General features: G+C 36.9%; 1 protein-coding gene across 6 annotated transcripts in view; it reads right to left on the minus strand.

The window, feature by feature from the left end:
- Positions 1–24,767, minus strand: part of DPY19L1 (dpy-19 like C-mannosyltransferase 1) — a 142,067-nt gene that overhangs the window by 112,538 nt on the left and 4,762 nt on the right. For all 6 annotated transcript variants that reach the window (XR_003143157.3, XM_025464610.3, XM_025464611.3 and 3 more), the window contains exons 2-6: positions 12,251–12,275; positions 11,536–11,623; positions 7,967–8,104; positions 4,979–5,099; positions 4,171–4,264 (exon numbers count right to left, since the gene is read on the minus strand). Coding sequence is in view for 5 of the 6 variants with exons in the window: in XM_025464610.3 (XP_025320395.1) it covers positions 4,171–4,264; positions 4,979–5,099; positions 7,967–8,104; positions 11,536–11,623; positions 12,251–12,275 (466 nt within the window). In the remaining variant the exon portion in view is untranslated. The remainder of the gene's footprint in view (positions 1–4,170; positions 4,265–4,978; positions 5,100–7,966; positions 8,105–11,535; positions 11,624–12,250; positions 12,276–24,767) is intronic.

Raw genomic sequence — 24,767 nt, forward strand, 5'->3', positions numbered from 1 at the left:
GCCCCGAATGTGGGAGCTGCCAAATATATCAATCAATTAATAACCAAAGTTAAGACATACTTAGATAATAATACACTTATACTTGGTGACTTCAATGTAGTGCTTTCTACACTCAATAGGTCTTCTAAGCACGTCTCCAAAGAAACAAGAGCTGTAAATGATACACTGGACCAGATGGATTTCACAGATATCTACAGAACTTTACATCCAAACACAACTGAATACACATTCTTCTCAGGTGCACATGGAACTTTCTACAGAATAGACCACATACTGGGTCACAAATCAGGTCTGAACCAATACCAAAAGATTGGGACTGTCCCCTGCGTATTCTCAGACCATAATGCCTTGAAATTAGAACTAAATCACAACAAGAAGTTTGGAAGGACTTCACAGACGTGGAGGTTAAGGACCATCCTGCTAAAAGATGAAAGGGTCAACCAAGAAATTAAGGAAGAATTAAAAAGATTCATGGAAACTAATGAGAATGAAGATACAACCATTCAAAATCTTTGGGATACAGCAAAAGCAGTCCTGAGGGGGAAATACATCGCAATACAAGCATCCATCCAAAAACTGGAAAGAACTCAAATACAAAAGCTAAGCTTACACCTAAAGAAGCTGGAGAAAAAACAGCAAATAGATCCTACACCCAGCAGAAGAAGAGAGTTAATAAAGATTTGAGCAGAACTCAATGAAATAGAGACCAGGACTGTGGAACAGATCAACAAAACCAGGAGTTGGTTCTTTGAAAGAATTAATAAGATAGATAAACCATTAGCCAGCCTTATTAAAAAGAAGAGAGAAGACTCAAATTAATAAAATCATGAATGAGAAAGGAGAGATCACTACCAACACCAAGAAAATACAAACGATTTTAAAAACATATTATGAACAGCTATATGCCAATAAATTAGGCAATCTAGAAGAAATGGACGCCATTTCTGGAAAACCACAAACTACCAAAACTGGAACAGTAATAAACAGAAAACCTGAACAGGCCAATAACTAGGGAGGAAATTGAAGCAGTCATCAAAAACTTCACAAGACACAAAAGTCCAGGGCCAGATGGCTTTCCTGGGGAATTCTATCAAACGTTTAAAGAAGAAACCATACCTATTCTCCTAAAGCTGTTCGGAAAGATAGAAAGAGATGGAGTACTTCCAAACTCATTCTATGAGGCCAGCATCACCTTAATTCCAAAACCAGACAAAGACCCGACCAAAAGGGAGAATTACAGACCAATATCCCTGATGAACATGGATGCAAAAATTCTCAACAAGATACTAGCCAATAGGATACAACAATACATTAAGAAGATTATTGACCATGATCAAGTAGGATTTATCCCCTGGATGCAAGGCTGGTTCAACACTCATAAAACAATCAATGTGATTCATAATATCAGCAAGAGAAAAAAAACAAGAACCATATGATCCTCTCAATAGATGCAGAGAAAGCATTTGACAAAATACAGCATCCATTCCTGATCAAAACTCTTCAGAGTGTAGGGATAGAGGGAACATTCCTCAACATCTTAAAAGCCATCTACAAAAAGCCCACAGCAAATATCATTCTCAATGGGGAAGCACTGGGAGCCTTTCCCCTAAAATCAGGAACAAGACAGGGATGTCCACTCTCACCACTGCTGTTCAACATAGTACCGGAAGTCCTAGCCTCAGCAATCAGACAACAAAAAGAAATAAAAGGCATTCACATTGGCAAAGAAGAAGTCAAACTCTCCCTCTTCGCAGAGGACATGATATTCTACATAGAAAACCCAAAAGACTCCACCCAAGATTGCTAGAACTCATACTGCAATTTGGCAGCGTGGCAGGATACAAAATCAATGCCCAGAAGTCAGTGGCATTTCTATACACTAACAATGAGACTGAAGAAAGAGAAATTAAGGAGTCAATCCCATTTACAATTGCACCCAAAAGCATAGGAATAAACATAACCAAAGAGGTAAAGGATCTATACCCTAAAAACTACAGAACACTTCTGAAAGAAATTGAGGAAGACACAAAGAGATGGAAAAATATTCCATGCTCATGGATTGGAAGAATTAATATTGTGAAAATGTCAATGTTACCCAGGGCAATTTAGACGTTTAATGCAATCCCTATCAAAATACCATGGACTTTCTTCAGAGAGTTAGAACAAATTATTTTAAGATTTGTGTGGAATCAGAAAAGACCCCCGAATAGCCAGGGGAATAGTGAAAAAGAAAACCATAGCTGGGGGCATCACAATGCCAGATTTCAGGTTGTACTACAAAGCTGTGGTCATCAAGACAGTGTGGTACTGGCACAAAAACAGACACATAGATCAGTGGAACAGAATACAGAACCCAGAAGTGGACCCTGAACTTTATGGTCAACTAATATTCGACAAAGGAGGAAAGACTATCCACTAGAAAAAAGACAGTCTCTTCAATAAATGGTGCTGGGAAAATTGGACATCCACATGCAGAAGAATGAAACTAGACCACTCTCTTGCACCATACACAAAGATAAACTCAAAATGGATGAAAGATCTAAATGTGAGAGAAGATTCCATCAAAATCCTAGAGGAGAACACAGGCAACACCCTTTTTGAACTTGGCCACAGTAACTTCTTGCAAGATACATCCATGAAGGGAAGAGAAACAAAAGCAAAAATGAACTATTGGGACTTCATCAAGATAAGAAGCTTTTGCACAGCAAAAGATACAGTCAACAAAACTAAAAAACAACCTACAGAATGGGAGAAGATATTTGCAAATGACGTATCAGATAAAGGGCTAGTTTCCAAGATCTATAAAGAACTTATTAAACTCAACACCAAAGAAACAAACAATCCAATCATGAAATGGACAAAAGACAGGAACAGAAATCTCACAGAGGAAGACAAAGACATGGCCAACAAGCACATGAGGAAATGCTCCGCATCACTTGCCATCAGGGAAATACAAATCAAAACCACAATGAGATACCACCTCACACCAGGGAAAATTAACAAGGCAGGAAACCACAAATGTTGGAGAGGATGTGGAGAAAGGGGAACCCTCCTGCACTGTTGGTGGGAATGTGAACTGGTGCAGCCACTCTGGAAAACCGTGCAAAGGTTCCTCAAAGAGTTAAAAATAGATCTGCCCTATGACCCAGCAATTGCACTGCTGGGGATTTACCCCAAAGATACAGATGTAATGAAAAGCCAGGACACCTGCACCCCGATGTTTATAGCAGCAATGTCCACAATAGCCAAACTGTGGAAGGAGCCTCAGTGTCCATCGAAAGATGAATGGATAAAGGAGATGTGGTTTATGTATACAATGGAATATTACTCAGCCATTAGAAACGACAAATACCCACCATTTGCTTCAAGGTGGATGGAACTGGAGGGTATTATGCTGAGTGAAATAAGTCAATTGGAGGACAAACATTATATGGTCTCGTTCATTTGGGGAATATAAAAAATAGTGACAGGGAATAAAGGGGAAAGGAGAAAAAATGAGTGGGAAATAGCAGAAAGGGAGACAGAACATGACAGACTCCTAACTCTGGGAAACGAACTAGGGGTGGGGGAAGGGGAGGTTGGTGGGGGTGGGAGTGACTGGGTGATGGACACTGAGGGGGGCACTTGATGGGATGAGCACTGGGTGTTATTCTATATGTTGGCAAATGGAACACCAATAAAAAATAAATTTACAAAAAAAAAAAGAAAAAATGAACATAAAAACCCTTAAAAATGTCAATCTTTTTCATTTAAGAAATGTTGCTGGACTATGAAGTTAATCAGGTCAAGTATTAAATATCTGTAATAGAATATATTTCCATTTTAACATCAACAATATAGAGTCACTAACACCATTTGATAATGAGTAGTCCTTTCCTTATATTTTACGTAAGCAATATACTGCTTACGCTCAAAAGCCTGTGAATATATAAAATACATCCAATATCCCCACCATTCTCTATTTAAGTCTCTACAATTATTTTCAGTTTGGCTGATCATGCCAATGGTAAAATCATTCAAATAGGCAAGAATTTTGTGTCTATAAGTAGATGTATTAGAAATAACATTGTCACAAAACTGAACTGCAAGTTAATCTTTATCTCACTGTTTTTATAATTTTAATATATAGTATTATAACACATACCAAATATTCTCACTGAATGGTCTTACCTTAAATATGTGCCATATATGAAGAATAATGCCATCATTAGTCCATTTAAAATAAAAATTACAGCAACATAAAAGCAAGCAGGATCTCCCATTCCTTTAAAAATAAAAAAAAAAAAAACATATGTTCTAACTATAAATTACTTTGTGTGTCTGGCAATTTATATTAAAATGTGCTTATTTTGAAAATGGCACAGATATATTAAATGGTTGCCTTGGTTCCCATATGAATACGTGACACTACCATGGAACAAAGATGAGTACGTGGCAGTAGCTGCGGTGGTTTTCAAACAGGGCTACAAATTCATGGACATGCCTCCCATAGACGCATGGGGGTTCTCTGCTCCTATTTTTGAACCTGGCTGGGCTTATGACTGCCTCAAAGATGATGGTGGAGGCCATATCACATGATTTTCAAGGCTAGAAGAGGCCAAACAGTGTTCAACTTGTGCCCACAAAAAGCCTGGCTACTCTGAGGTGCTATGCTATACAAAGCCCAAGGTGCATGGAAAGGCCATTATGTAGGTGTCCCAGTTGACCGTTCCAACTGAGCTCAGCCTGGCAGGCACCCCAGCCCTGGAGCCAGAATATAAGTGAAGCAGTCTCCAATTAATTCCAGTCTTCCCAAGCCACTTAAGTCTAGCAGAAGCCTCTGACATTGTGGAAACAAATCAACCCTGCTACATACTGCCCAAATTCCTCACTTGCAGAATCCATAAGCATAATAAAATGGTTATTTATATCACTAAGTTTGCAGGAAGTTTAATAAGCTCCAACAAATAACTGGACAATATCATGGAAAGAACCTTGCCTTCACAGCTTTCAATAGGACTGAGTCCTTCTCCTCTGGTAACCGTCCAACATATCTTGGTTTGAAGACCAATCAAGTCCATTATTTTGGTATAAATCCGGTACCAGCTGGCTAAGATAACCTATTTTTTAAAAAAATAGAGACATTTTTTAGAGGAAAGATATTATCATCAACAGTTTCATTACTAGAATAATTTTGAGATATTTTGGTAATTATCAAATTTTCCTTTCCTATACCATCTACTTAGCTCCCTTTAAATCTAGTAAAATAAGCCTCACAATCCCCTACACAGATTTTTCATTGGTCAGTCTTCAACTGTCCACCCATGGGTAAGAATAAAATACAACATGATACACATAAGATTTATATTTTTCAAAAGATATAGAATTCTACTAAGGTACATTAAAAAAGTTGAACAAATAGGTACTCTGTCTTCCTGAATAGATCTAATTTCTCAAGATGTGAATTTTCCATCAAATTAATTCATAAACATAAAACAATGCTAAGCAAAATCCCAAGTTATCTGTCTGGAAGTGTTATGTGGCAACATAACAAAAAGGAGATTAACTGAAGGGAATATTCTAGCAGATATTAAACAAAAAAATCACTTACAAAAATTAAAACAGTATGATACTGGCACAGGAACAGCCAGACAGATCAAAGTAATCATGGTGGAGGCAGAGCAGTGCTACTCAGATCCCCCTCCATGGCCAAACACTCATTTCCCCAGTGGCTGGGAGGGCTGGTGGCTGACAGCTCTCAGTTGAGTCCCTCTCTGGGAACTACCCTCTGCAGAGGAGAGTAAATTCATTACAGGTCACACCCGGACCCAAAGATGACCCAAAGAAAACCCAACCGCAACCACATTCAGTACCTGACTACTCAATGGGGAGGGCTGTAAAGGCCAGGGGCACCTCTCCTCAGGGTAGGACAACTCTGCAGGGCATCTCAATCCCAGAACTCCCAGTGGGATTGCTTACAGCCTTTGTTGTCACTGCATCATAGCCCAACTCTCCTCCTGCCTTATCCAATTTCCTTTATCCCTCTTTAGGTATTGTCCCCAAAGGCACTCCCTCTAGATACTCCTATATGCAAATCTCCATCTCAAAGCCTATTTCCCAGGACCTCAACCTAATGTAATACAGAACACCAAGTCCACAAAAAGATGCAAGCATATATGTATAATAACTTTGTATGTAATACAGAAAACTACTTCAAATGAGTAGGGAGAAGATGGACCACCCATCAAAGTGTCAGGTTACCCATGAGACCATTTTGAAAAAATATATGATTCCTATCCCATACTGTTCATCAAATCACAGTTTTGTGTTTCCTATCCCATTCTGTGCATTGACAAATTCCAGAAATATTTAAAATGTAAACAACAAAAAAAACAATTACAATAAAGTTTTTTTATATGAATACATAAAAACCATAAATTTAAGACTCATAGATATGGTATTTCTGTACAGAAAAAAATACATACAGATCATATACAACATTAAAAGGCTAACAAAAAGCTGGGGGAAAATGTTTACCCATATAGCATTGTATTAATATCCAATATATAAAAACAAGCTCTTACAAAATTTTAATAGAAATACAAAGGGCATAAGCAATTACTTTTAAAATTAAAAATGCATTTTAATGTATAATATTAAATGAAATACATATATACACATATATATAGGAATGAACAAAATACATCATGTGATTTTGATTTTTTTGCCTACCAAATTGGCAGGGATTCAGGGACATAAGAATTTTCAAAAACACTGCTAGTGGTAATTTTGATTAGTATAATCTACCTAGAAAGCATTTTGGCCACACGTACCAAAATCATTATAAAGTATATATTTTGCCAAACTAAATAGCTCCACATCAACAAATTTATGGTTTAAAAATATAATGGCATACACAGAGATTTAGCTTCAAGGATGCTTATGGCAGCTTTAGAATATTTTAAAAGCTGAAAACTATGAAAATTTTCACAAAAGATGGACTAAATAAACATAGAGAAATTTTGCCAATAACCACTAAAACTGATCCTTAGGAAGAAAAGATGACACAGGAAGATTGTTATAAATATTCTAAAAGTCAAAAAGCACTTATAAAAAAATATTTGCTGTGTGATCGATCCCATTTCTGTAAAAGTAAATGTGTACATGGTCACAGAAAATACTTAATAAGCAGTACATTAATAAAATAACACTGAACTTTGGTGGTCACTTATTTGTCTCTAGCTCCTCTATCTCCTCCCTAGTCAGTCGGCTAACTCACGATTTGGATGGAAGTTGCACTTCTCTCATTCAATGGGAAATGCCTGAGAGCCCTGCTAAGTCTGGGTACTGAGCCTGGGCCTATTGAGGTCCCCAGAGACCAAGGCAGCCATGGCCCTGACACAAGGATATGCTGTCTAACAGCATTGGCAAGCTAGGAAGGGGGAGTCACAGAAGCAGGGGACCCTCATACCAAATCAAGGAAGATGTTACAGCAGAAGTCACATCTCAGCTTGGCCCTGGAAAATGCTTAGAACTGTGTCAAATGAAGACAAGGATGCTACAGGAGAGGCTAAAAAAGTTACTGATATCACTGCCTTCCTCCTTCACCTCCTGGGTGGATCCACCTTTCCCCCACCCCCACCCAAAAGAAGTGCACTCAAATAAGTGAAGATTCCCCTATCTGGGATTTGGCAAATGACATGTAATGGTAATTCCTTGCTATAATCTCTACAAACCCGTGAAATCTAGAATGTTTTCAAATTTTCTAGAAGATGCAATCATAACAGTTCCCATGAAATCAGTTAAAGCCCACCAAAATTTATAATAATCTTTTTCCATATTCCTTTCCAAGAAAAGATATACATCTTCCTTTAAAAAATGAGATGAAATCTAATATATATATAGCTTATATTTAGAATCAGCATTTAATATAAATAACACTTTAAAACAGTAAAAAAAAAAAATCACAGTTGAAAAAGTAACTTACCTCAGGGTAAAGATTGAACCTTTTTAATGTATTAATAACAAGGGGGTATTCGGTCAGCTTATCATTCATAATCATCCATACGCCATTCAAAAATGAGGGTGCTTCCACAATAGTCTTAAAGTAGGAATAATATAGTCCCTGAAACAAGCATATGTTATAGTTAGAACAAAAAGTATATAATCCTTATGCCTCTCTTACCAGGTTAAAAAAAACTTAAATATACTGTTTTTGAAAAATAAAGCAATTAAGCAAATGATAGTTACAATTATTCTCACAGTTCTTGATCACTAATACTATGTTAGGTTATAAAAAGAAGAACTACATATTTTAGTATAACTTTGTCTTAATTAAAAGAATTGAACTCAAACTATCTTTAAAACCATTTCAACATTTAAAAAGTAATATACATAGCTCAGACAACACGTATAATTTAAGAAAACCCTGTAGCCTATACTAATTTGAGTGTTAGAAAAAGCTATCTTATGAACAGGGCGAGTGAGTGGTCCACCATGGAACTTAAATGACCATGATCCAAGAAACCTCCCCTAGCCAAAAATGTTTCTCCCTTACTGCTTATTTAGATTCCCAAAAGGTGCTAGCAGTCATCTTTCCTCCAGATTTACATGTAAAAATGCAAATATATTAGGAAGCCTACATGTTGATATAATATATATAAATTACATTCAGATGCCAACTAATTTTACAGACTATTTCCTCTCTTTCCAGCTCAGAACAAGATAAGAACCCTAGAGGACTGGGGTTGTGTGGATAGAGGAGGAAGACAGTAGTGGTACTCCCATTTTGAGGGAATTAGGACAGATATTGAGGTTGGAATAATAAATGGAACAAAAAAATAAGCAAGTACCAGTACTTGCTCCACTTGGGAGGGAGTATAAGTGGCAGTACAGGATGAGACAGATGAACACTGGAAACGAACTTCATCTCTATATAATTTTGCCCAGAGCTGCTCTGGTAGCCAGTACCCATCAGCTATCAAATTCCATACTGGATTTAAGACTCATAAATATGAGAGTAATTTGCATACCCAGATATTTATTGAAAAGGAAAAAAATACAGTTCTTGATATTATGGTATTTAGTTTTCCTACCATGAGTTTTTGAATATTTCCTACTATCCTAGGTAGAATAATATCCCTTTAAATTTCACATCCACTGGGAATGTGAACCTATGTGGAATGGGTTCCTTGCAGAAGTAGTCAAGTTCAAATGAGGTCATCTAATATAAATGGTATCCTTACAATAAGAGGGAAATTCAAACACAGAGACATAGGGAAAAGTGGCCCATGAAGACAGAGGCAGAGCTTGGAGTGATGGCATGTTCAGTGCCAACCAAGGAACACCAAGCATTGCCAGAAAGTACAAGAAGCTAGAAAGAGGCAAGGAAGGATTCTCCATAGAGCCTTCAGTGAGAACACGGCCTTGCCAACACTTGGATTTCAGACTTCCAGCCTCCAGAACTCTGAGAAAATAAATCTCTGATCTGTAAGCCACCTAGTTACTATACTTTTAATATGGCAGCCGTAGAAAACCACCACAACTTATCTGGTTTTGTAGGTTTATTTTGGAATCATGTAAACACCTTATTTAATTATTAAATGAAAAATTTTAAATCCCTTAGTATCAAAATAAAAATAAAGGAATTAACTACCAAGTTAGAAGACGATTTCAAATAAGTTATAGTCCTTCTACTGCATATCCCTAATAGAATATACCGTAAAATCAAAAAGAAATGCAAAAAAATCTTAAAATGTTTTCAATCATCTTATTTTTAATAATACCTTTGGGTACTTTTATTCCATAAAAATAAGTAATATGAACCCAAGATTCTTGGGCTACAGATACAAATTTAATACAAAGTAAGTAAAAACCATCCAATCTTAATTTTGAATTTTAAAATATGAATATGAATTAGTAATTTAAAAAATTGTTTCTTAACTCTGTTTAATAAAATGGCTTAGTTAGACACAGTGACCAATCTAGTATCAAAACAGTTGACCTTAGAACAACACAGGTTTGAACTATCCAGCTCCACTTACACACTGACTTTTTCCGATAAACAGAGTATATGGTACTGTAAATTTATTTTCTCTTCCTTATGATCTTCTTAATAACATTTTTTTCCTCTGGCTTACTTTATTGGAAGAATATGGTATATAATACATGTAACATACAAAATATGTGTATGTATGTAACACACAAAATATGGTTTTGGTAATGCTTCCGGTCAAGAGTACGCTATTAATAGTTAAATCTAGGAGTCGAAAGTTTATAAGTGAATTTTGGACTGCATGGGGGTCAGCACCTCTAACCCCTTGTTGTTCAAAGGTCAACTGTAGTAGCAACGAACATCTCTAGTACCAAATTTGTGGTCTCTAAATACCATCTGCCACTGAAACGAATTGAGGTTCCTTGGAAAATTGGATGATTCCAGGTCTGGAGAGGAAACATCTTAATAGTATCAGAAAGTAAAAAAGCTACAGAATACTAATGAAGTCACATCAAAGGGACACAGAGTCAACTGCAAAGGCTCTCACCAGGTAAGTTAACAAAATGTTACAATCAATCAGATCATAAGGATATACTCCAAAAGAAGGAACTCTACTGATTACCAGAAGAAAATGCTGGGAGACCAACTCATTTTTCTAGAAAGTGGTAAATAAAAGAAAAAAGAATCAAGCATCTACCTGTCTTACTTATAAGAGGCGTACATCAGAGAAATCAAATGAATATTATGGGAGAATTCTTTATAGAAAGAATTACAGTTAACAAATGCAGAGGAAAAAAGAATAGATCATCATGATTTGGTAATCTTAATGAATTAACTGACCTAGGCTGATGGCTGGCTAAGTGAGATCAACATGACAATACTAAAGCCACTGATCAATCTTGACATAGCAAAAAAGACAGACAACCAGATACGATGTGCCTCTTCGTACGGTACAATAATAAATATACATCATTTATGAAATATTCCTGCTAAAAAAAATTGAACCTTCAGGTACCAAGTCTCTTATCTATCAATTTTCAGGAAACTTGGGAGGTTGAACATAATAAATAAAGTGAATTACTATGGGTAATTCTAGAAGACAAATAACCTAGATTCTTCAATAATAGAAAAACAACAAAAATGGAATTTATAGATTAAAAGACTTAAGAGATACATCAACTAGATGCAATGTACACTGCTTGAATCCTGATTCAAGCCTACCAACACACCAACTATAAGAAGAAAAAAGCCAATTGGTCATTTAAACACTGATTGATTGATATTAAGAAATCGCTGTTCATCATTTTCAAGTGTGTCAATAGTACTGTGGGTAACAAAAAATTCCTTTCTTTTGAGACACATATGAAAGTATTTACGGATGAAATGATATGACGTCTGAGGTTTCCTATGTGTGAAGGTGTATACAAAAGATAAACAGCGGTGTCACCAGTTGAAGCTGTGGGTTGGGAAAGGGGAGCTTTCTATTTTGGAACATCTTTGAAAATTTCCATGATAAAAAGCTTAAAGTTTTTAGATTCCTAAAATATGACATAAAAACTAACCATTTCAGTGCGAAAAGCCATCTCCCTTTCCAATGTTGAGAGGTGAGAAAAGTGACGATCATTTTCGAAGAGGTGTGTTATATGGCTCCTGCAAAAACAAAAGGGTAACAAGCATTGACACTTATACTAAGTATTATTTTTAAAAGAAATTCTACAAGCAAAAATAAAGGTATCTAGAAATTTGCACATAATTTTGTAATGAAACTCAAATATAATGGTATCCATATTTGTTTTTCTATTACATGTCGTAACATTTCTACTAAAATTTCTAATAGAAAACACATTCAGATTAGATTTTAAAATTAGAATGAACCAGAATAACAATATTTTAAGTCAAGTACAATAAAATTATAAATTGAACTATAAATGTCATTGGGTTACCATTTCAGAAATGTCTGATTAATGAAATTCATATTTCACTCTATCTAGAAGATTAAAAAAAATTAATCTTCCTCTCAACATGAACACTATATTAACGTTAAGTGAAACAGTCTCAAATATAACCTCTTTAATAATGGATCTTTTTTTATTAAAAAATTACATTATTCTGACCTTGATTTATCAATTAAACTACTTTTTCAGACTATTGTGTTGCAAGTAATAATATATTCTCATCCTTATCATACTGAAATTATTTCTTTATATATATGGGAAATAGCTTTGGGGAGTTGTAAATATCTGCATAAAATATACCAGAGGAAAAAAACAATCTTACCAGTGCAACACTGCTGCAAAGGCAGCTGAAAGAAAAAAAGAAACTTAAATTATCATGTTAGCATAAAGAAATGTTTTCACTTTATAGAAAAGCATTATAAAGATAAGCATGGACTTATGGACTGTGTAATGTTGTACTCTTAGCAACTGGGGAAAGAAGAGTGACTCTTTGAAAGAAACCCTACGGCTATGCTTTAAAATCCAACAGCCTGGATTATAAAAGAATTAGGCATATATCTACAAATTTCATTTATTCACTCATTCAATAAAATGTGGGCCTATTATTTGCCAAAAACTATACAAGGAACCCTTAGATTGAAATTTCCACAAATATAACTGCCGAAGGGATAGAACCAATGGTGAGAGGTAAATTTAGAATGGAATAAAAAAATGGTGACCCTAGGGCGCAGGACTGGGGATGAATAAAATGAGAGCCTATCACTCTTTATATATTGCTGCACTATCTGGATTTTTATGATAAATTTTACTATTTTTAAAACAAATTTAAAAATGAAATAAGTAAAGAAGGAAGAGATGGGGGGATTGTTGATGCAAAACAAGCAAACATTTTAGAATCTCTAAAAGTAAGAAAAGAGTTTTACTGGAGGCCAATTTAGGACAGCTGCCCAGGAAACACACTCTTCACAGAGAAGAAAGTGCTTCAGAGAATAAACAGCTTTTACAGGGTTATATACTTCTTTACATTTTGTTAAAGCTCAAAAGATTATAGATTAGCATACAGACAGGCAACACAAGTTTTAATGTTAAGGAATGCAGGGAGTAGAAGCATTGATGGATATCTTAAAGACAAGATGGTTTTCCTTTAGGCTACTCATTTACAAAGCAAGTGTATAATGTATGCACGCTGGACCATAAATCAGCCTTTTGGTTTAAACCAAGTTTATGTACAGTCATGCTGACTTAGAAACCTAAAATGACTTCCCTTATACCTCAGGCCTTTAGAAGGTTTTTTTTCCTTTCATCAGGGCAAAAGGAAGAAAGAAAAGGTAAGGAAGAGAAAAAAAACAAGCTAATAATAAAATCAGTCTCATAGGAGAATCAATAGTTGGCTTTCTGTCCAAGTACAAAGAATATATTAAGAGGAATCCAGAAAATACCAATTTTCTTATGTCATAAGATTCATTTTATTGCAGGCTTCCGATTAAATAACTAATTGGACTATGAAAATACTCTTAGAAATGAAAACTAGTCTAGATCTTATTGCCTTATTCTTAAAGAAGTATTTATATTTTTAAAAATTAAAAAAATACACTTTATCTAGGAGATACTAAAAGACAAAAGGTTACTCTTTCTAGGTCACTACAACTGCAAATATTTAACTAGGCTTGTCATTCGACATTTGCTTACATCATACTTTGATCTTTCAAAATTTTGATATTTCTTGTTGACAAATTTACCATCCATTCCTTTTTGGTTTCTGCCTTTAAAGCCATAATGAAGTCTGGGCTTTATTTTCTCAATAATTTCATTACCATGTTCTGAATAAATCATTCTTCTCTCACAAACTGTAAATGCCATATTTATCATATAGAACACTTGACACACATATTTTGGTAATATGAGATTTGGTAATTTGAGATAATTGGGATTTCATTTAAAAATTAATTTGGAAAGAATCCACATGTTAACGATATGAATCCATATGTTCATACCCACAAACATGGATATACCTTCAATTATTCAACTTCCTTTTCAACTGCCATTGATAAAAATCCTATCAGTAGAATATAGTTATTACACAGTTAACTCATATTCCTTAAGTCTTTCTTGTAACCTTAACATTTTTTCTCATAATATCCATATCATCATTTTATTATACCTTACTAGTATTGTTAATGTATTTATTTTTGAAGTGTATTTTTTATTTAAATTCAATTTGCCAACATATAGTATAATACCCATCGTGCATCACATCATGTGCCCTCCTTAATGCCTGTCACCCAGTTATCCTATTGCCCCACCGACCTCCCCTTCCCAGAGTCAGGAGTCTCTCATAGTTTGTCTTCCTCATTTTTGAAGTATATTTATTTTGCAATGTATCTTCTTAGATATTTTATTTATTTATTTGAGCACAAGTGGGGGAAATCACAGAGGGAGAAGGAGAAGCAGGCTTCGTTCACACTGAGCAAAGAGCCCAATGTGGGGCTTGATCCTAGGACCTCCCCAGGGACCACAACCTGAGCTGAAGGCAGACACCCACCTGACTGAGCCACACAGGTGACCTTGCAATGTATTTTTTACTCATTTGCTAAATTATTACTAATTCTTATAGTTTTTTGGTTTATTATCTTCAATCCTCTATTTTAAACAATATTATTTAAAAATGATAATTTTGCTATTTTATACTTTTGCTGTTATTTTTCCCATTTGACAATAATAATAAATTTGTAGAATAATATTAAGTAATTCTGGTAGAAGAGGGCATCCTGTCTTCTACTGACTTCAGTGGTAATGCTCTTCACATATGCTTTTAAATTAGCCTTTAACTTCCACAATTCTAGAGTGATAAATAGGATTTCTCAAGGCCATCACCTCTGTACTTCCTCAGAATACCACAATTCCTTAGAACAAAAGTACCAAGTGGTCTTTGGTGCATTCCTTTAATTCAATCACTGAAACACTAAACAATTCTTGGAGTTCTGGGCATTTGAACAGAGCTCTTTCATAGCCTCCAGGGTCAATTCATAATTCGCCCAGTGCTTTTAATTCCTTTGTTCATTTCAATTTAGTAGTAATAATAATAAAGCAGCTAACATTTACATTCTTATTATATGCCAAGTATTTTTAAGGGCTTTACCTGAACTAACATGAGTAACTTGCCCAAGGAAAGGAAGCAAGTAAACAGAGAAAGGGAAGTTGAGGACAAGAACTCTTACATGAAAGCCACACACTGGATGGCCTCTTGAGGAGGACTATGGGGGTGGGTTAGACAACAGGCAGGCTTCCTTAACCTAAAGGGTCTTATTCCCCTCCTTTTTTTTTTTCTTAAAAGGGGGAGAAAGTCGCAATTCATCAATTGATATAAGCAGTTTGTTTTATAGAAACTACTAATTTTTTTCTTTTTTTTTAATTTATTTTTTATTGGTGTTCAATTTACTAACATACAGAATAACCCCCAGTGCCCGTCACCCATTCACTCCCACCCCCCGCCCTTCTCTCCTTCCACCACCCCTAGTTCATTTCCCAGAGTTAGCAGTCTTTACGTTCTGTCTCCCTTTCTGATATTTCCCACACATTTCTTCTCCCTTCCCTTATATTCCCTTTCACTATTATTTATATTCCCCAAATGAATGAGAACATATAATGTTTTTTATATAAAAATGTAGAGTTACGGGGCACCTGTGTGGCATAGTCGGTCAAGTATTCTACTCTTGATTTCAGCTCAGGGCCTGATCTCAGGATCTTGAGATCATGCCCTGCATTGGGCCCCGTGCTCGGCGTGCACCTGCTTAGGATTCTCTCTCCCTCTCCCTCTGTCCCTCTGCCCCTCTCCCCCTTCCCTTCCAAAAGAAAAAAAGATGTAATTATGCTTTAATGTATTCAAAACTGAAAGAAGTTATAAGTGTGCATGTGTGTATATCTATATATGTCATTTGAAAATGAAACCCCTAGTAAAGCAGATACTGCCTGGTGAGCATATAATTTAAGCATAAAGACATAAAATGACAAAAACTTCTAAAGGCACCCCTAAAGAGCTTTTCTTGCCTTCTTGCGTACAGAAAAGATTAAAGATTATTTTCTCCAAATTTAGTCCAGTGATTATCAACCCTGTATATAGTCTTTTGGGAGTGTCACAAAATTGATAATCCCTTTTTTTCCATTTTAATACAGGTGATATTTTTTTGTCATTCTAAGGTACTGTGGTAAATATAGCGTGATCCTGGGGTCCGGGATCGAGTCCCACATCGGGCTCCCTGTGAGGAGCCTGCTTCTCCCTCTGCCTATGTCTCTGCTTCTGTCTCTAACTCTCATGAATAAATAAATAAAATACTTAAAAATAAAAAAAGAAGCTTCAACAATCCAAGCCTATTCCATAAGAAAATGTGTTCAAGGAAAGAAGATTTGCTTTGTAATCTAATTCAAAAGATTGCAATCCTATGGCTGAGAATTCTGAAATGCTCTTATGCTTTGCTGGAAGAACCTAAATTACTAACTCTAAAACTAAATTGGACACTCCTTCCACTTTCTGATTAAAAAAATTTTGCACCAGATTATATGTCACATTATATCAATTTTCAGTTTCATGGGATGAGCAGCCTCTTTACTGAAAATTGTTCTTCTCCTGTTATTAGAATCCTGTTTAAACAAACTAGAAGGTAACTCTCTGAGGACAGAAACAGTGTTTTACTGAAGTTTATATTATAGTATTTAGCAGAGCTCAACTCAAAATGTTTGCTAAATTAATGGGAACAACTTGATACAATTAAGGAGGAAAATGAAATAATGTAAATCATGTCCACATAATAAAGTTGAATGTGCTCTGATTGAGGGATACACACACACATTTCTAATGTATGTAATAGATTTGTGGGTTTTTTTCCCAAAAATTTAGTCTTTGCTTACTTAGTGCAAATTAGATACCTCCCCCACCCCACCCCACGCAGCCCATCTATAAGCAGCCTAAACTTCCAGTTCCTCCCTAGCCTCCAGCACAGCAGCAGGCAGCAGGGTGGGACCAACACCCCCAGGTGAAGTCCCCAAAGTCACCCTTGTTCAGCTCCCTCTGACACCCCTCCTTCTAGCTACAGCTCCCTAAGGCCATTCCTGGCCTTTGTTCTTTTCCTCTGGATGGCCTCACACCAGCAAGTCCAGTGCCTTGGGAAAGCAGGGAGGGGATGCCCCTTGCCCCCCACCACAATGCCTGACCCACAGTGGTGAGCAGCAGGAGGGAGGGTAGGAGGAACAGAAAAGAAATGAGAGAGCCGGCTCTTCCATAGGTTCCCCTCAATCCTCAATCCTTAGGAGCTCCTAAACCCTCTTCCTTCTCTACCCAGCACCCAATCCCTGCCCATACTCGCCTCCTCTTCCAGCCTCCTCCTTTCCCCCAGCTTGTCCCTCCTGAGAAGGTGACTCAGAAGCCCAGGGCACCTTTGTGTACATACCTCCCACCCACCATCAGGACTGCTGAGAAGTAAAGCCCCCTGTGATTTGTATTTTTAAGATACCCAGCTGAGTCTCATGGACTCTAGTGCTGGAGGCCCAATGTCCCTTCTCTCTTCCTCCTCAAGGTAGGAGAGCAAGAACCATGAAGTCAAGGTGGGCTGCCTCTACTTCTGTCCTTCTGTGGTAACCCGCCAGAGGCTCTGCTGCAACTGCAGCCAGCAACAGGTATTCCTGATGGGGAATACATTATCCCACCCATGTTACATTTTTCCCTTACCCGTATACTTCATAACTACTACTCGAAAATTTAGAGCACCATCACAAACTCTTGTTTGGTTCTCACACAGCCTCTGGGGTATTTATTTCTATTTTACAAATGAAAAACTGGGCCTTCAAGAGGTCATTTCCTCCAAAGGCATATAGCTGATAAATGGCAAGAATCAACTGGAGCCAGATGGTTCTAATTCCAAACCTCCATTTCTTTCCACTGGGATTGAACTGCCTCCTCTCCTATTTGTGGACATTTGATGACCTCATCTTGTAACAATATTTATATGGAAAAATGTATTCTAAGTCCAAAATTACTTGCAAAATTTAATACAATTTATTCCTAAATTGAGGTTAATCCATACTTAAAGCATTCGAAAGAGTTTTAGCCTTCCTAACCCTCAAGTGACAATAACATAAAAAGAGGTTAAGGATGCTCCCCTTAAATCTTTTGGACAAGGTTTCCAAGTCAACCTTGACAAGTTCTATACTCAACTCCTTCCTACTATTACTAATCATTTCTTAGTGTTCCCAAGGATCTATTCAGAGTTTAAAAGTTGGGGACACCTGGGTGGCTCAGTGGTTAAGCGTCTGCCTTCAGCCCAGGGCATGATTCTGGAGTCCCACGATCGAGTCCCACATCGGGCTCCTGCATGGAGCCTGCTTCTCTCTCTGACAATGTCTCTGCCTCTCTCTCTCTCTGTATCTCTCATGAATAAATAAATAAAATCTTTAATCAAAAAAAAAAAAAAAAAGTTTCTTTCCAGAAGGAAAAGGCACCAGTAAATAGTCTCCTTGTTCCACATCAATATCCATCCTGGAGAATGAAGTCAATTTCTAAATGTACAGGTTTAAGCATCTCATCCTCTTGTTTGAAAAGCTCCATGACTTCCCATGGCTCAAACCATGAAGCCCACACTCTGGTCTGTTTCTAGTTAATCCCCATCACACCTCCTTTATGCTGGCTGCACTGGACAATAATCCCCTAAAATACCAAGTGTTTTATGATGCTATACCTTTGCTTCTGCCTGTAAACTCCTATGTCATCCTCAAAATCACAGGAAATCAAATGGGTCATTTTGTGGAGCTTATCCTGCCACCCTAGCTAAAATACGTTTATTACAGTACCTAAACAGCTAGTCATGCACACAACAGTTTCTCTGCTAGAATGCAAAGGCCTTGAGGCTGAGCTTGTGTTTAATTCATCTTCATATCTACACCTCTTAGCATTATGCCTGGCACCTCACTGGGCTGAACTGTTAAATGATGATCACCATGTAGGAGAAACTATAGAATGTACTCAATTAATTAAAAACCTAAATATCTAAAGATAATATCTAAGCATTCCAAACTGCTCAAAGAGCTCCCATTATACAAAGGTATACATGTTACAGTAAAATTAATATATTGGAAGAAATCATATTTTCTGCAGTCTGTAGTGCCTAGAATGAAACAGAGGCCAGTTTTTGTGTAGTAAAGTAACAAGTGAAAAGACATCCTGTAGGACCCAGTTTAAGAAAAAGCCAACAGCCATGTATATACAAGCTCAGCCCCCTTCTTCTAACACCTAGAGTTTTGAGAGTTACAAGTGCTCTAAAGTCAACAAGTATCTAAATGTCTACTAAATGCACAACACATTTCCCTAGAAACCAACAACATTAAAGAAATAGTAGCCAACATCAAAAATAAAACCTTTGAGAGATAAGATTTAGGTACATAAAATAATGAGAGAAGGCATTAGGCTTCAAGCAAAAGGGCACAAAGTCTACAAACTGTAAAAAATCTGAGAAGGCAGAAGGGTTATGACCTTCCCAGGGCAGGGGCTACGAAAGTGGGATGGGAGGGAGGGACAGAGCTCAAGACGTGCCAACCACTTAGGTGGGGATTATGATGGGTAGCCAGAAGAGAAGACGGCAACAGTAAAGCTGTATGTGGTCTGGGCTCCGACAGGGAAAAAAAAAAAAAAAAAAAAAAAATCCCATTACTGATCCACAGTTCAGAATAAATGTTAATGGCAACATTTGTTGAGGGGTCACTCACTATATACATAGAGTGTGTCAGGCTCTCAGAGATCTGTGAACACCAAGGAGTATGACAAAGCTGGGCCCGGAGTTGCTAAGAATGGGAGGACCAGAGTCCCGGGGGCCAGTGATCTAAGGGCTTCGAAGATACCGTTGACCCACTCAATGCCACACAAATATTATCATTTTCTACGTGTGCCATGATGTGAAAAAGTTGAGAAGCACTGAGCCACTCAATAAAGAAACAAAGCAGGTTTCAGAATATATCATACTGCAGTACTACAGAGTCATGGTGGTCTAAACCCTGGGACTGCATTAGAATCCTCAGTGGTGCAAGTTAAAACTAGAGATGCATGAGTATTAATCCAGAGCCCTTAAATCTGAAACTCCAGGGATTTTTTTTAATCCACAAGCGATTCTGCTGTACAGTCAAGGTTAATTATCACTGGTACAAAAATGACTGGAACAGAATCTGTGATAGTTCACAAAATGTAATGTGAGATTGGCTCTTTGTATTCCAAGTGTCCTCAAGCAGTAATTGCATCACCTGAAAGCTTGTTAGAAATGCAGACTCTCAGGTTCCTCCCAGAACCTCTAAACCCAACTATACATTTTAACAAGACCCCCCAGATGATATATAAATACTTTTAAGAACAATGTGTCAACATGGATAGCATGGTGCAATCACCGGGGAGCTTTGAACATTGCTAGGTTTGGCACAGGAGGTGATTCTAATGAGCAGTGAGAGTTGAGAACACTAATCTAAGAGAAGCACATTAAGACTGTATTTGTGGGTCCCCACTTTCAAAGACCCCAATTCAATAGCTTTCACTTGGGACTCGGAAATCTACAGAATTGATCATTGATAATTTCATGCTCAGGCATGAAAATGTCAATTAGCACATTTAACCAAAAGGATGCATTCACCTACAGAAGGAAATTCTTTAGAAATAATTTAAAAATCAAGGACAAAGGCTTATTTTTAAATGAATATATGAAAACAGAATATAGAAAATATGTATCGCCAGCCTCAACAAGAATATAATATGCAAAGTAAATTTTCACATTTTTAAATATTTATGTATATACATATATTAAAGTAGGGAATACTTAATAGAACAGTCACCCATCATATGGGTTTTTAAAGCAATAAATTCTAACTTCTTTTAAAATCTTATCCTCACATAACGTGAACACAAATACCTCTAAATTAAACAGTAACCTACATTAGTAATTTTCATAAGGTAGCTTCTTCCTTATTGAAAAAAGGCATTTCAGTGCTTTAAGTATAAGTAGCTAGATAAATATAGGCCCAAAATAATAAGCTAGCACATTAAATGCTTCTGAGCAATCATAGCAAAACTAAAAAACTTTAGTAAACCTAATGGAAAAAGTGTAGAAGCTGCATCTCTTCTTTAGAGGGGGGAAAAAAGATCCACATATATACAATATAAACCCAAGCCCATCACATTTGGCAAGGGATTTTAGCAAGTTCGTGCATCAAAAAACCATTCCACTCTTTGGGTTATGGATTCTCCCACAAATTGGAAACTGCCCTTGGATATCACAGTTTACCTTATTCTTTAAATAGTTAAGAAAACTATAATACCAATGATTACTATCTTACTCTGTTTTTATACAAATGCCAGATGACCAACCGACACAATCAAAAATAATTCAGAATTTAGCTGTTTTCAAAAAAAGTCAAGCAAAAACAAAATGGAGACTAACAGGTTGACCATATGGATATAACAGAGTGATTCCTCCAAATAAGCAGAAGCCAGCAAAGTAGTGCTCTTGCCAAAAGAGTTATCAGGTCTTAAAATACAGGAGGTCATCTTCCCATCGATGTATTGAAGAAGAAGAAGAGGAAGAGGAAGAAGAAGAAGAAATAATTATTATGATATTTATTTGAGCGAGAGAGAAGAGAGAGCTGGAGGGGGAGGTTTGGGGGCACCAGGGTCTGCCCTAGGCAGACAATGCACTGAGTGAGGACCCAAGGCAGGGCTCAATCTTACTACCCTGAGATCTCTAGCTGAAACCAAGAGTGGAACCCTCAACCGACTGCACCACAGTGGCATGTCCCATTAATGTATCTTTGACAGTTTTTTGACAGTTTCCCTAAACTATAGGTCTAAAATCTACAATTTGACAGATAATGCTTAACAAGCCAGGAGACCTTAATTTCGATCTTAAAGTTGCCCTTGTGAACTCACTAATGATGTCAGGCCATTCACCTGGCCTACTTTACTTTCTTCACATGTAAAATTCCAGTAACCTTTCAGTTCTAGATTTTTTATGGTTTTCCAATGGAGATCAAAGATGACAAAAGAATGAGAATAAGGTCTTATTAAAAAAAAAAAAACTTTTAAATAAGTGGAAAACAGTGGCACCGTGCTAGTTACATAAGTACTTTATGATTATTATTAAAATGTGGAGAAAAGATTCTGAGGTTTGACAATTGAAGCACTGAAAAGCTGCATTACAAAAAGCAGTGATTACTGTTAGGAAGTAATAGACAAATCCAGTGCAGAACAGTAGTATTTTAGGCAAATTTGAGTTGAGTTGTATAAAAATATGACTAAAGCCTCACTCTTCTCAATTATAACAATCTTCCCAAGTTAAAAATTTGTCAAGATGGCAAGTTTTTCAAAACTAATTCACCAAGTAATTTATAAAGTGTGTTTAAGATACAGTTGTTACTACTGTAAACTAGAAGAAAAACTCACCCCATCCTTGATCAGTACAATGAATCACAAGAGAACTTAGTGAGTGATTTGGGGGACTAGGTTATTATGTTAACCTTTGTTGCTAGAAGTTAAAATTACAAAACGCTGCCCAAGCATTGATCATGTGCAGTGACAGACTTGAAAAACACACCTGACAACTGGTTACTTTGGAAAGGAAGTCAAACATGAAGGAATATCCCAGACAAACATGGAGATATGTGAGCTGTAAATTTAAATGTATTTAAGAAGAAAAAAAAATGCTGAGAAAATAAAAAGTAGTATTGAAGCAAAAAAAAAAAAAAAAAGTTACAATAGTTGTAGATTTATGTACTCTAAAAATCAATTTTTCTACTTTTAAATTTATTCCTCTTCAATGATTCTTGAATTCTGAAAGATCACCCATGAAGAACTGATCTTTCCTATGAAATGAGACTGCCTTTTATGGAATTAAGGAGTAGCACAAAGGTCTCGACCTAGAAATAGATAAAACTTTTACTAACTTTGATGAATAATACTCATTACAATGGTAACTAAAGAAAACTAGCAGACTCTTCCCTGGAAGAGTAATGTTCCGATGGCTTGGGTAAAGTATAATCTGATGGCAAAAGATAAACCAGCAAAGCAAGAATTTAGAACTAAACATATAAATTATAAAGCCTAAAGCTACCCAGCCTGGAAACATGCACCCAGTCCCTATGATAATGTAAATCTCATTAACATAAACTTTAAGAAACATTAATACAGCTGAATAGGCTAAATGTATAAAACTTGTAAAAATGGGACAGCCCGGGTGGCTCAGCAGTTTAGCACTGCCTTTAGCTTGGGGCCTGATCCTGGAGACCCAGGATCGAGTTCCACATCGGGCTCCCTGCATGGAGCCTGCTTCTCCCTCTGCTTGTGTCTCTGCTTCTCTGTGTGTGTGTGTCTCTCTCATGAATAAATAAGTAAAATCTTAAAAAAAAAAAAAAAAAGCTTATAAAAATGGCTATGATTCAAATTTTAGAAACATCCAGATACACATGTGTATTTCAGTATTGATGTCATATTGTAGGCCAAAAATCAATCTCAAATTGGTAATACACCCTTCTGTTTACACAATCTGAACTCATTACATGTTATTTGAGTACACATTAACATAACATATTCAGAACCCAATTGTATATTTTAATCATATAAATGTTCAAGTGATTATAAATGTTTTTTAGAGTCAACCTATTTCAAAAGGAAAAAACTGGTTTCAAACCCTGAAGAAACCCTTTAAGTCCCAAATTCCCATCTTTTTCACTGGCTTTCCAGGGACATGTACTGGCCTGACACCTATTTATTAACACACCCTTAGATCTCCAGTCTATCGCCCTGCATCACCAACAACAACTCTCTTGCCGGATCCCTGTCACAGCCTCCCCGGGGGTTCCTCTCTGCGCTGCCCTTGTACTCCACAACCCATTTGCCCCAGAGCAGATTTCTCAAAGTTAAAATTAAATCATGTTATTCTCCTGTTCACCAGTCTTCAGTAGCTTCCCATCATACCAGGAATAAAACCCAAACCCCAAACTCCTCAAGGCCTGGTGTGTGCCCCTCTGGTGTTGAACAGGCTGAGTCTGGCCTACCTCAGCACAGGCTGCGTGCCACATCCAGAGATGAGCCCGTTCCCCTCCGTACAGGTCTCACCTTTACGTCTCACTTCTAAGGCTGCCTCCCCAAAGACTTTTCTGATTCTAAAGTGGGCATCTCCTATTTTTTTCTATCTCGGCCACATTTTTCTTTCCTCCACTGGACTTACTACAATGTACTATTATTTTTATTCGTCCCTGACTCTTTTAAAATGGAATTCCATGGCGACAGAGGCTACAGCTGCCTTGTCCTCCATTTCATCCCTCCAAACTAGCATCAGGAGTTAGCAGGCATTCAGCAATTGGTGAATGTGAATAAAGCTGCTGTTAACGTATACTTATTCTTTACCACAACCACTGGGGCATTTATCATGCCCATTTTAAAGACCAGACAGCCAAGAGTCGAAATATGAAGGGAGCTTTCAAGTGTAGAAACAAGAGGCAAACGCAGGTGAGTACCGAGATGCCTGTGCTACCTCAAACACATCACACTGCGTCCTCCCCAGCCCTACTGCTAACACCTAGCCTCCACTTACTTTCTTACTCCTCTGCCCCTAAGAAGTCATATGTGTTTCCCATCATATAGACTTTCACACTCCCATAAGTTGTGGCTAACAAAAGGAGTGGTCCTAGATGTGGCATTTTTGCTTCCCAAAGGACATTTGCCAATCATATGGAGACATCTTGGTTGTCACAACTGGGGAGGCACCACTGGCATCTAATAGGTAGAGGCCAGTGATGCTGCTAACCATCTCACAATGCAC

The sequence above is a fragment of the Canis lupus genome, chromosome 14 (assembly GCF_003254725.2).
Source record: "Canis lupus dingo isolate Sandy chromosome 14, ASM325472v2, whole genome shotgun sequence".
NCBI classification, from domain to species: Eukaryota; Metazoa; Chordata; class Mammalia; order Carnivora; family Canidae; genus Canis; species Canis lupus.